Consider the following 14095-nt stretch of genomic DNA (forward strand, 5'->3'; position numbering starts at 1 on the left):
TCCGTATTTTGGCGGCCATCTCACTAGACTTACCTTTCTTTCTTGAGTGTAGTTATACATTGCTGTGCACTTTGTGCATCTATAAAAATGGAATCCCACAACCCATACTGTTTGTAGCCTGCTTTTCTCCACTTGTTGGCAGAACATTATCCTAGAGCCGTGCAGCAGAGGGCGGACTCTCAGACACGTGCATTTCTTGTGCTTATTTTCGTAAACCAGTTCACTTTTGGCTTAAATAAGTCCATTTCAATAAAAAAAAATTACATCACTATCATAAGTGGAAAACCAGTATGCATTTCTATACATAGAAGGTAACTATAAAAATGAAGATACAACATTTAAAGTAAAAATTGCTCTGCACGTGTCAAGTCAAATCACCTCGGGTACCACCAGAGGGTACGTCTGGGAAACACTGTGCTTGGGATGTCAATCTCAGTGCTGACAGCCACCAGCCACCATCCCCTCTCATAGGAAGCCACACCCCTCAGCCCCGGGGGATTCCACCAGGGGTGCACCCGGCCCAGGGGCCCCGGGCAAGCACAGCACCTGCCTGCCCTCAGGTACCGAGAACACCGAATCCATATGGGGTGCTCCTCAGTGGGAGGAAGTAGCCCCCAGCTTCTCCCATCTGACTCACTGAGGACCCTTCCCCTCGTTCCACTCCAGGAGGGCCCCCCTCCTCCCCCAGCTCCTGGTTCCCTGGGCTCCTCTGCTCCGGGTTCCCGGAGCCACGACCTAAGATTCACGCTGAGAGTTCTGACTCTAATTCAGATGAAAAAAGGCCCAGGGCAAGGGAGCCCGCTCACGTCATTGACGGCAGTGGAGGAGGAGGTGGGCAAAGCTGGGACCGGGCTGCCGCCATCCCCTCAGGGAAGCCCAGGAGATGTGTTCCTGGAATCCCAATTTGAACTTGAAATGCATTTGCCCACGAGAACCTAGGGTGGGGGCTGTGTTCGGTACTGCAATTAGCGCAGCACTGTACCACACAGACGTTACAGATTAAATAGGCTTTTGTGGGTGGGCCTGGGAAGACAGCCACGAATAACTCTGTTTCAATGGGAAAATGCATCGCAATTTCCAAAGAGCTGACTGCAAAATGTAACTTTTGCAGCACATCCTTCTGAATATATAATTTCCACTTCTTACTTCCTCTTAGCCATTAGGTCCTCTACAGGACAGATAAATCATCGTGGGAGCAGAAGAGGGCCAGGGAGGGCACAAAGGTAGTGGACAAGGTCTGTTTCTTTAAAGCTGGTTTAGAATTATTTGCAATAAGCCAAATCCAAACCAAGGAGCCGTTGTCTTAAAAAATACACACACATGTATGTATTTCATACAAAATATATTAAAGCTCAAAATTACTATAAACAATTGAAATCAGAGTTCTTTTCATTAGAGCAATATTTCATTTACTCAGTTGGTTTAAGGAATTTTCCAAGTTCAGTCAAAACTCGTTTTACTTAACTGTACTTGATGGAAACCTCGGTGAGTCCGTGTCCCCAGTTTCTGCTGGTTGAGCAGTGTCAGTGAAGCCGGGCTGAGAGTCCCCTTCTGTCCCCACACCCTGAACTGCAGCCGTCGTGGCTGCCACTCCCCCCTCCCCAGAAAACCGAGCAGGGTTTTTAGGTGAGACCAGTCTTAACTCATTCCTGTATCTGTGACAGAGCCAGCAGCCAGTAAAGTGAAAATGAATAAACTAGAAAAGAAAATGCCGGTTTTTGAAGCGCCAGGAGGAAGGGCCTCCGAGCCGCAGGGATGGAGTTACCAGTGTGAAGGTGGCGGCCACCCCGGCCGGGGAGCAGAGTGGCTGTTTTGGGAGCCCCAGGACACCAACCAAAATGTAAATTTACTTTTCCTTCTGAAAACACACTGGCTTCTAGCACAGGTCTCCACGTTTTCAGTTATGAGGATCCCATTTTAACATTCAAAAAAGCCTCTCACTTCTCCCCTGCCTCACCGTGGAAGCTGTGCTCCTCATGACCGCCAATCCAGGAGCTACGGAAGGGCCTTCGCCACGCGGGCTCCCGGACCCAGCAGGGCGGGGAGCTCGCCTTTGGAAACAACGCGCGGACGAGAACGTTCGGGTAACGAGCACTGCCCGTGGACAGGATTTGTGGAAGCAGATGTGTGGAAGTTCCTGAACAAAATCTGTAGGTCTGCAGACAGGCCCCAGCTGCAACCCGCGCCTTCACCCGCATTCCGCCTTCTGCGCAGCGGCTCAGAGGACGCGCCCCGGGCGGCGCGACCGCGCGGTCACGTGCGCGCCCGGGGCCCCGGACCTGCGGCGTCAGCCCCGGAGCCGCAGTCGGAGCCGCGCGGTGGCTCCCGCGCCGGGCGTCGCCTGTGTTTCCGCAGGGAAGCGTACTCACGCCGGGGAGATTCAAAGGGCTCCGCGCGGCAGGCGGTGAGAGGCCCCCGGGCTCCTGGCCCCCAGCTCAGCGCCGCCAGCCTCCCCTCCCGCCGCCGTCGGCAGCGTTTCCCGGGACCGCGCGCCGGGGCAGTGCCTCCTCCTGCTCTGCGGGCCGGGGAGGCTCCCGCAGCCCCTGCTGGAGCCGGTCCCACTGCACTGCACCCAACACTTGTTTTCACTGCGCCACTCACCCTGCAAACTAGGCACAAGTGTCCGTTCCACAGAGGACGAAGCTAAGGTTTAGGGGATTGAGTGACTCACGCACAGTTGTTCCTCACGGCAAGTCCACGTGCCCGAGGCAGAGGGAGGCCAAGCAAACCGGACGTCGGAGTGTGGAGCGGAGAAAAGTCTACCGCAGGGCCGCGCGAGGAGGACGGGGTGGCTTACACCCAGGAAAATCCCAAACTCCCCGAAGGGTTTCGGCGAAGCCTTTTTAAAGGCCTGGTGAGGGAGGGGGCTCGCAGGGCAGGTGATCAGCTGTGCACAGTCCTCTGATTGGCCGACGGTGCTCAGTCCTCAGGCGCCAGAAGGTCTGGGTCCGGCGCTCATGATCATCAAGCAGCTAATTCCATTCCCTGGCGGGTTTAGCATCTGGTCAGGATATGCATCAGACGCTGCTAACTGAGCACTTCAGAGAGGAGCTAAGGCAGAGGCTATGCGGAAAGGGTCTGCCCGGTTGCACAGTCACACGGCTAGTACTGCATTCATTCATTCATGCAACAAACATTTATTGAACATCTACCAAGTGCTAAGCCTTGTTCCCAGGCTCTGGAGGTATAGCAGGGAACAGGCAAAACCCCTACTCTTGTGAGTTTTCCAGAAAAAGTAAAATGCATGAATGTCAGGGGGTGGTAAGTGCGATAGAGAAAAACAAGGGGGAGAGGATGTACTTCGTGTGCAGGGGTGCCTCCAGGAGGAGGCAGCGTGCATTTGAGCTTGGACGGAGAGAAAGTAACCAGAGGGTGGGGCACGAACGTGCCTGGGGCGCAGCAGGAAAAGTAAAGGGAGTCAGTGTGGTTCAAGGGAGATGAGGTCTGAGGGGACAAGTGTGGTCTCCGCACAGCTTGGGGCAGGGAGTGGCAGACCAGCTCAGGGCTTTGAGCAGAAGCATGACACAACCCTACCAGTGTCAGTAATGTCACTCTGGCTGCTACGTTGAGAACAGTTTGGTGCAGCAGAAGGGAGGAGGGGCGAGGGTGACCTCAAGGTGGAGGCAGGGGGGACCACTGAGGGCGCCGTGGTAATGCTCAAGCCAGGATGCTGGTGCCCCAGACCGGGGGGAGCGGGGCGGGTAGGAGTGAGGTGGGAGGAGAGGCCAGGTCCCGAGTGTGTGAAGGTGGAGTTGACGGCCGTTGCTGGTGTGGGACGTGAGAGAAAGACAGAGAGGATGACGCCAGGGTGTTCGGTGTGAGCAAGTGGAAGGCTGGAGTGGCTGTCGTTACTGAGATGGGGAAAGTGTGGGCAGAGTCGTTTGCAGGCAGGTGAAGACAACGCTAGGTCGGAACTACCTACTAGGTTTCCAAGGGGTGACTTCCGCCAGGAAGCTGGATGAATGAGCTGGGAATACAGGATGTTCGATGTTTTTCACATATGAGTCGTCAGTTCACCCAGAATTGTCTGGCGGTTTTTGGTGTGGCATGAGGCTGCTGTTTACATATATTCTCCTTTCCGTGTGGATGACACATTGTCCCGGCACCAATATCGTGTGGTACACCCTTTCCCCACTGGCTTCGACATCATGCTGTCTCTGTCACTGTCATCATCAAGTTCTCATAGGTGTGTGGCTCTGTTTCTGGGATCTCTTCTGTGGCCCAAGTCTTTGGCTTTGGTCACGACAGCACTGTCCTAATTACGAGCCTTTAGGTGGGCAAGTCTTCCCACCGTCTTTCAGATTGCTCTGGCCCTTTGCTCTGCCATATAAATTTACACCCATATTACCAACTTAAATAATCTTGTTACTGGACTTTGATTAGGTGAAGAATTCACTTCTTTATGATACTGAATCTTTGGATCCACGAATACTGTACACCTCTTCCTTTCTTCAGGTCTTCTCTAATGCCTTTCAATAAAATTTGATAACATAACCCATAAAAGGCTTGGCGCTACTTTCGTCAGTCTTACCGTTAGGTATTTTATACTCTTTGGCATGCGTGGAAATCGTATCTTCTTTCAAAAAATGTATAAATCATATCTTCTTTTAAAATGTTTTCTAATCGTTCATTGCTAGTATATAAAGATGCAGTTAGTCTTTGGTTAATGACTTAGCAGCCAGCAATTTAAAATGTTTGCACAAATTCTAATGATTTGTTTGCACATTCCTTCTGATTTCCTATATACAGAATGTGTCATCTGCAAATAATGTTTTCTTTCTTCCTTTCAGATCCTAACACTTCTCTAAGATTTATTTTTCTCTCTTACTGCAACAGCGAGGCTCTCCAATTCAATGCTGAACAGAAGTCCTGACAGCAGGCCTCGTCATCCTGCTCCTTAAAGCAAGAGGGGTTCTTTTAATATTTTATCTTGTCATTATGTACTGTGTGTATTCAGGGTTTTTACAGACACTTCTAGCAAGCAGGTTATGGTAGTTGCCCTATATTCTTATTTTACTGAGAGTTATGTAAGAAGAAATGTTGAATTTATCAGATGTTTGTATTTATTGCGATGATTATATACTTGTTCTCCTTCAGTCTGTGCATGTGGTGAAGTAATCAATGTTCTGATTGGTTAATGCATTGTTAGGTTCACTTCCTAATGTTTTGTTTAGAATTTTTGCGTTTACAATCGTGAACAAGATTGGATGTAACTTCCATCTCTCATTCTGTGTGAGATTAACAGTTCACCTCCCTCTCCTGTATTGCCTCCCTCTGGTTTTGGTATTAACCTGACGCTGGCCTCATAACGTGAATTAAAGAGTGTTCTCTGTCTCTCTGCTCCCAGGAAGTTTCATTCGGTGGAGATGTACCTAACCCTTGAACACGTCGTACAGTTAGCTTGTAAAGGCTGTTGTATCTGCTATTTCACTGGTGCGAGGACTTAAAATTACCAATTCAATTTTTTAATGGGTTTCTATCACTTTTAAAATTGACTTTAGGAAAATACATTTTTCTAGAAATGTATTCTTTCACCCACATTTTCAGAATTTTTGGCATGAAGTTTTTTAATATAGGTCCCCCATCCTTTCAAGTCCAAAAAGCCCTGCAGACCAGAACGTTATCTTATGCAGATAAGCTGGCAGCAGCCAAATCAGACAAGGAGTGGCATGAGGTTACTCTATGGTCTTCACCCCGGTTAGAGAACATCTCCACGCGTCTGGCACGCAGACATTAGTGTGTGTGAGCTGGGGAGCCGCTCCAGCCCTTGCTGGCAGAGTAAATGCACAGAATGGATTTCTAACATCCTGCAATCGGAAACACTGCTGAGAGCCTCGGTCCGGGGGCTGTGGACTTGCAACATCTTTACTACCTGCTCAAGCTGCCACATGTCACTTATGTCCTCTTCACACTACATTTTTCAAAAATGTGACCGTCTTTCTTTTCTTCTTGATGAATCTCATCAGGGCTTTTCTGAGAAGTTGCACCTTGTTAAAGAAGCGACTGCAGGCTCTGCCGATGCTCCCAGGACGCTTCCCTTCTGTCTCACGGACACTTGCTCTCAGCCGTCCTTTCCTTCACTCTGTCTTCCCTGCGTCGATTCTGCAGTTCTTTGCCCAACCTGGCAGCAAGCTCAGAACCCTGTGGTGGGCCCTTCTTCTCTTCTGCAGTGAGAATTCAAGGTTCCCCGTTTCCTCCGAGACCTGCTGCTCTGGGTCTTTCTGCATCCAGATGACTCTGCCCTAGTGGGGCCCTGCTGTTTCACTTACTCAGGGTTAAATGGGCTGGGAATTCGGCCCGAGTTCAGCGGGACTACCTGCTGGGCTGGAACCTCCACGAAGATTTCTTCACTCACACACCTCGTGCCTCAGTGGAGGTGGCTCAGATGGCCTGGGGCCTCATTTCTTGCCAGGGGCTGGGGTCCTCAGTTCTCCCTTGTGATCTGGCCTCTCCACTCGGCTTTTCCACGTGGTGACCTGAGGCTCCCCGGAGCGCAAAATCAAATGCTGCCGGGCAGAGCTGGGATTCAGCCCAGGCAGGAGAGGCGCCCAGAGTTCAGGACTGGAGGCAGCACTGCCTCGGGCTGGTGCCGGGTCAGCACCTGGTGGTGAGTGCCCAGGACACCTCACACGGCTTGCCCTAGGCTTGGGCCCGGGCACGGCACACTTCCAGCACATTCTCTTGGGTAATTCACAGGCCCAGGCCGATGTAAGAGGAAGGGTCTACAGGGGGATGGGGGGACAAAGAGGCACAGAGAATACGGAGGCGGAGGCGTGGGAGCCTCCAATGTCATAAACACCCACACCTGCTTCGGCCGCAGCACACAAAGCTAACCTGATTTCATGTGTACTGTGCCTGTGTAGTTGTGTGCGTGTAAATATATATCTAATATAGAAATAGATTTTTATTTTCATTCAACTCATGTATTCCAATTGTTCTTTTTTGACTCATGATTATTCATTTTTGCATTTACAGTTTCAAATATATGGGTATTTCTTAGTTATCTTTTTGTATTGATTTCTAAGTTCATCGCACTGTTGTCGGAGAATGCATTACGTGTGATGCCAGCCACTGTGGAGGTCTAAGAGGAAGTCAGTCTTTAGCCTTGTTCCCATGTCTACTTGACGAGCTCACATACGCTCTCAGTGTTGGGTACACTGTTCTATGTATGTCCCACAAGTCAAGGCCTTTGGCTGGGCTCTTGTTGAAACCTCTTCCATTGCAACTGACTTCCAGTTTGCTGGATCTTCCGTGTATTAAGAGACGTATGTTAAGATCTCCCATTATGAGGGTGGGCATGTCTGTTTCATCTTTTGGTTCTACTGGCTTTTGCTTTATATATTTTCCGACCGTGTCATTAGGAGCACACAGGTTTAAAGCTGTCGTGCCTCCCTCAAGCGCTGAAACTTCTATCATCATGTTATGTCCCTCGTTACCTGCAGTGATGCTTTGTGCCCTTAAGTGTATTCTGCCTGCTATTTATATAGCAACACTGGCCTTTTTTTTTTCTTTTTTTGCGGGGGAAGAGGGGGATGAAATTTTGGCTGGCATCTTTTTTCACCAATACTTTAAATCCCTCCATGACTTTATATGTTAGGTGTGTCTCATATGTAAAATATGACTGCTTTTTGTTTTGCTGTGTTTTCAGCCTATCTGTCCATTTTTATCTTTTAACTGAAAAATTTTACTCAGCTACATTTATTTTGATTACTGACATAGCTGAATTTTCTATCTTCCTATTACATGAATTTAATATGCTCTATGTGTTCTGTTTCTTCTTTCTTCCTCCTCTCTTGCCTTCTTTTGGGTTCAGGTTTGTTTAAAATTTCCTGTTCCATTTCCCCCTCCATAGACCAGAACTTACAATCTCTACCCCTATCGTTATCCCTAACGTCTTCGCCACGTTAACATGTATTTCTAACAAGGTCTTTACCCTCTGCTCCAGTTATCTCTGATGTGTGACAAACCACCCCAAAGCTCAGTGGCTTAAAGCAACAACTTATTCTTATCTCCCAAGGCCTTGTGGGTTGACTGGGTGTGACTGAGCAGTTTTTTGGTTGGGGTCTCTCAGGTAATGGCAGTCAGATGGTGCTTGTGCCTGAGTCATCTGAACATGTGATGCCTAGAATGGCTCCACTCACACTGCACAGTTGATGCTGGTTGTTGGCTGGGAGCTCGGGCCAAGCTGTCAGATGACGCACCTGCATGTGGCCACGTGACCTGAGTGTTTAACAACATGGCATCTGGGTTCCAAGAGGGAGCACTCCAAGAGCCCAGTGGAAGCTGCAGACTCATGATCTAGACTTGAAGTCACAGAGCATCACTTTCGCTGTTTTCATTGGTGACACAAGGCCTGATTCAGTGCAAGAAGGGACTACAGAGGGACTTAATGCAGGAGGTGTGGCTCATGGGGGGGTCACTTTTGAATGCTGGCAATTCCTCTCGAGCAATACCTTAAGACTACTTTCATTCTAATCACATGACTCCCAATTTACCTGCTATTTTTGTTCTGTATTTTATGTAACTTATTATTTATGTCTTATAACTTACTGTTTATATTTAATATCTATGTTAGATTAGTCAATGTTACTGTTTTGTACAAGTTAGATCTTCTCTGAGATTTACCCACATATTTGCACATATTTTTATTGACGTTCCTTCTTTTATCTTGTTTTTTTCCAGCTGAGAGTCATCCTTCTGCCTACTGGGCATTCTGAGGAATTTCCTTAATTCAGAGTTCACTGGTAAACTAACTGGTAAGCCAGTTTTTGTTTGTCTAAAAATACATCCACTTTCCCCTAGATATTGGAAAATCATTTCACAGGGTATATGATTCTAGTTTAATGTTATTTTCTCCCCAGTACTGAAGACATTCCACTGTCTTCCGGGCACCACTGTTGCTACTGAAAAGTCATCATTAGTCTAACCTCTAGTTGTGCAATTGCAGGTCAGTTGTCTCTTCTCTATGGCTGTTTTTCAGACATCCTCTTTAGCTTTGGTGTTTTCCTGTTTCGTTCTCATGTGGTTAGTTGTGGAATTTTCTGTGATTTATCCTCTTTGGGATTTATTGGGCTTTCTGTAAGAACTAGTGCTTTTCAACAATTCTGGAAAGGTCTCAGCCATTATCTCTTCAAATACTGACTTCCACTTCCTGTTATCTCCTTTTAGAGGTCTGTTTAGACCTAGTTGTTAAATATTCCATCCTTATTTTTTTGTCACTGTTTCTTTGTGCTGAATTCTAGGTAATTTATTAGTATTGATCCTCCAGTTCACTACTTCTATCTTCAAATGTATCTATTTTGATGTTTAATTCATCCACCGAGCTTTTAATTTTGACTGTGTTTCTTCTAGATGGTCTTTTAGACTGTTTTTCCCAAGTCTCATTATTCATTTTTATGGTCTTTTAAAATATATCTTTTTACTTTAGACATAGTAAACATAGTTATTTTACATTCTTTGACTTATGTTTGAAGTTTTTGTGATTCTGATTCTGCTGTACATTTCTTGTTGCTGGTTCTCCCTAATGGTGCATGTTTCTTTGTACATTTGCGGGTTTTCACTGTGAAATTGTGAATTCCTGTTCCTTGGAGCTTTATCTGGGAGTAGTATTTGAAGTCTGAGCTGAAGCTCTTGTCCTTCAGACGTGATTTGTACTTATTTCAGCCGGTCTCCTGGACACAATACTGACCTGCAACCATTTTTAATCAAACTCTCCAGTTTCTTTACTTTATTCAGTCTATGGGAAACTAACTTAGTTTTGGTTGTCTGAAAATGCATTCATTATTTGGGAAGTTCTGAAGCTTCGGGAAGCTACACAGGAAATTAACACAGACTCAAATCAACATGTTCATATGAATTCTTGGGGGGACTTTATCCCCCTTCCTTCCACACTGAGGTTGAAACAGGCTAGTTTCCTTACTGTCCACTTTAATGCAGGGGGGTTATGTCTCTTTTATCCTTACAAAGTACAACACAGCTTTATATGAAGAAATTTACAACTTCCCTCCTTAAGTGGAGAGAATATTTATCTTCTGTTGTTTGCAAACCAGTCAAAAGAGAAGTGTGAGATTTCTAAAATGAAGCAAAAATCTTCAAGGAGAAAGCTGCATGGGTTCCTGCTATTGTCCTGAAGTTTGATTTCATTTTGATGTTTTCTGCATAGTCCTTTTGTGTCTTTGTGTGTCTCTGTGTGTGTGTGTGTATCAATGTGTTTCCATCCGGATGACATCATTAAGATGTTTAATCCCCAATAATGCCAAAAAATGAAATCATTTCATCGGTATATATATTTTTAGAGCATTTTTTATATATTGCCCTCTGGCTCGCCAACAAAATCGTGCCAAGTTACATGATGTTCATCAGCATGGGGATCAGAAACTGTTCATTTTAATGTCTTAGGCTGGCCTTTGTTTAAACATTTCCATTGTATTTAACATGAAGCTCTATGAAATCCAAAATACTGAGCTATCTCTTATCATATTCAGTAAAAATAATGAGGAACAGATAATAGCATATTTATACTGTGGTGTCCAAAAAAAAAAAAAAAAACAAAAGACAGGGAGAAGAAAAGATCTTTTAAGAAAAAAAACCCTATGCATACTTTGAAGTTGAGAAGAATATTTCAGCAGAAGTGGTTAAGAGCACACCCAGGCTTTGTGAGCTCCCAGCTGCTGGACCTTGGGCGGGCCTCCACTTTCTCATCTGTAAAATGGACATGACAGTGACTACTGCAGAGTCAAATATGTCCATGCTGGCAAAGCACAGAGCCTGAAAGAAAATAAATTCTCAAAACTGTAGCTAATATTATTAACTTGCCCCAGGTGACTGGATTAGTGGGTGGGCAGTTGAGATCAGAACCCAAGTTTGCCTGAATCCAAAACCCATGAGAAATCTTTTCAGTTTACATGTTGTTTCAGGAATTACACATGGTTGTTCTCAGGAGGGCAGATGTTTTGCTACCGACTTCCCCGCCACAAGCCCCCTGAGGACAAAGGAGTGGAGGCCCTCTCGGTTGTGCGATAAAACCGACAAACAGTCTTGAGCGTACTGTGCTCCGTACTTACAGAAGATGGATGACGTTGAGATTCCCAAACAGCTTCTGGGTAAATTTTCTAATGAGGTTTTTGATACAGTAAATATCGTGTGACTGTGTTCTTCGGCAGTGAACCACTTCCGCCTTTCCTCTTGGAGAAGTGAGTATCGACATTTTTTATCCTGTCCCCAAAAGAGAGAAAAACAGCCCACCGTTAGCCAGAGATGACAAGCCAGTCTGGTCACAGTACTTGTAGGACGGAACATTCCCCCAGTTTCCATGCGGTCAGAGTGAACGTGGCATTCAGGGGCTGGTGGGACACATCTTCTCCTGGGGACAGGCTGGGACGACTGTCCCCGAAAGCCAGCTGACACGTTTCCCTCCAGGAGAACGATGTTTCTGAGAACTCGCCTGTCTAGGGATGTCTGCAACTGAATTCTTTGTTTCCCAGAAAGCAGCTTGAAAATATTCTAACAATAGGATTGAAAAACCTTGAGAGGGATTATGTGTTGGTTCAGGGTCCTCATGTTTAACCAACCACCACGGCACGTGGTCAGGCCCCCAAGGTTCCAGAGCCCCCCAGAGTGGAGCCCTGAGGGGCAGCAGGCCTGAGAGAGAGTTTGAGCCAAAAAGAGTCCTGTGGTCAAACCAGTGGCAGAAACGCTGCTTGCAAGGGCCTTCCTGAGCGGCCACTGGGCCCGCGAAAAGTCTCTGAGAAGCTCCAGAATGAAGCACCTGCTCTCTTTGTGTGACCCTGCCTTTCCCACGGCCAGTCTCATAGGAATCTCTAAGGACAGCAAAGGTGGAGTCTAACCTTCCAGAAAGACGCCCTGGGGCTGCTGATGGACAGGAGGCCACACAGCGATTTCCATCTCCCTCGACGTCTCAGTGTTCAGTGTGCATGTGCCTGCTCCTCCTCTCTCTGTCCTTTCCTCCCTCCCCGACTCCCTCCCTCCACTCCTTTTTCCTCTCCTCTTGCTTCTGAAGAAAAACCGTCTTCTTATGTAGTGGCCAGTAAGCATGAAGACATGGCAGCTGACTTGCCACTGTCCGGGCTCTGGGCACAGCGGGGGGAGTGCCCCAGCGCCCCGGAAGGTGGCCTCTTAGCCCCCAGTCGGTTTGTCCCCCCAAAGGCGGCCACTCTCACTTCCCCTGCACGGATGACCTTTGCCAGTCTTGCACCACAGATACGTGGAGCTCTCCAGTGTGCAGGGCTCCTTTGGAAGCATAGTGCTGTGCCCCTGGGCTTTCTGGGGCTCTTGCGGTTGAGCTCTACTCTTGCGCACTCTTTACTTGGCCAAAGTGCCAGAGTTTGAGCATCACAGGGCCTGACACAGCCTGGGGCCAAGCTCCTTCTTTGTCAGATGAGGGAGCTGAGGCCTGTGAGGTGAAGTGACTTGTCTCAGGTCACATGTGTCCACTTGGGCATCTCCTTCTGCACCCCCAACCCCTGTGTATGTGGCCTGAGGGTGCCTCTGGGAGTAAGGGTCCCCTACCCTCACAGTCTGAGAGTGTTCAGATTAACCGCAGTCCTCAGTGGGTATGTGTGCAAGGAGCAGGGTGATGCAGGGGTGCCAGGGAAGGGGACAGGTGCTGAACCCTCACCCAGCACCTTCTACTTGATGAATTCACACCACCCTCTACCTCACAGGCTTACAAAAGGAGGTTTGTCAGTGCTCTCCAAGCAAACCCAGCCCTTGGGGTGGCCCTGCCTTGTCCAAGCTCACAGAAATTGAGAGGAAAGTCTCCCATGCCAGTTTATTCATCTCCGATGGGAAAGCCAACAGCGGGCAGCCCAGATGTTTCTGTAGCCCAGACAGTTAACAAGCAAGTCTGACTTCTTCTCCTCTGACAGAATAGGGTGGTGTGGACTGTCTCTCCATCTCATGGGGCTACAGGCCCCTGTCTCACAGCCTTGCTGTCAGGGTGATGGAGATGAACAGGGGGACTCACATACCCTCAGTTCCAGCCAGGGGCTGCCTTGGGAAAATGTGGGCTCAGAACGGCAGATCTTCATGTTTTGCAAAGGAAGAAAGCCTTAGTATTTATATAACATCTCTGGGGGAAGGTATAACTCAGTGATAGAGTGTGTGCTTAGCACACACAAGGTCCTGGGTTCAATCCCCAGTACCTCCATTAAAAATAAATAAATGAACCTAATTGCCTCCCTCCAAAAAACAAAACAAACAAATGACAAACACCATACATAACATCTCCAAGATTTAATATATTGGCTCAAAATATTTTTCACACTCTGCAGACATAATTAAACTTTTCCCTAGGTGAGGTTGGCCTCCACCCCTGCCACAGCAAAGTCTCTCACATACTCTCTCTTTGGAGACCGACTACTTGGAAAGCCTGACCATCTGAAGGTGCCCTACATGGGGCTGCGGTCAAGAGCACAGGCTGTAGGATCAGAGTACCTGGGCTGGGACCCAGCTTCTATCGCCTATTAATTGTATGAGCAAGTTACTTAAGCTCGCTGTGCCTGTTTCCTCATCTGTAAATCAGAAATGATCTGCACACTTCGGGGAGTTATATATCACACATCATCCTCACCAAAGAGTGAACCCTTATGTAAACTATGAACATTGGGTGAGGATGATGTGTGATGTCAATGCTGGGTCATCGACTATAACAAATGTACTACTCTGGTGGTGGATATTGATAGTGGGGCACCTGGGGCTGGAGGACAGGAGAAATGGGAATTTTATGTATCTTTCATTCAATTTTTTCAGTGAAAAAAATCCAAAGATCTAAAAAAATATAGTCATTTTTTTTAAAAAAATTCTTTTTACCATTTGCATGCACATAATTAATTTTTGGTTTTGAAGGCAGGTCAAGAATTATACCAGCTAACATTTACTGAGCACTTTACATGGATTTTCTCTTTAATCCTGGTGAGATGTTATTTTCGTCCTATAGATAAGGGCGTTGGGGCTAAGAGAATTTACGAAACAAAGACATAGTCTCAGAAAGTTTAAAAATCTGTTTATCTGACAAGGCTGACTTATTTGCTAGTACTCTGATGATCTATTTTCACTTTTTTCTACTTCTTGGCTT

At 47.1% G+C, this 14095-nt stretch overlaps 1 protein-coding gene across 7 annotated transcripts in view; it reads right to left on the reverse strand.

Moving 5' to 3' along the window:
- CFAP61 (cilia and flagella associated protein 61) overlaps positions 1-14095 on the reverse strand; it is a 257667-nt gene that overhangs the window by 242976 nt on the left and 596 nt on the right. For all 7 annotated transcript variants that reach the window (XM_072943713.1, XM_072943712.1, XM_072943711.1 and 4 more), the window contains exon 2: positions 11064-11214. In XM_072943713.1, coding sequence (XP_072799814.1) covers positions 11064-11206 — 143 coding nt within the window. In that variant the 5' untranslated portion in view covers positions 11207-11214. The remainder of the gene's footprint in view (positions 1-11063; positions 11215-14095) is intronic.

This window comes from Vicugna pacos, chromosome 19 (genome assembly GCF_048564905.1).
Source record: "Vicugna pacos chromosome 19, VicPac4, whole genome shotgun sequence".
In the NCBI taxonomy this organism is placed as follows: Eukaryota; Metazoa; Chordata; class Mammalia; order Artiodactyla; family Camelidae; genus Vicugna; species Vicugna pacos.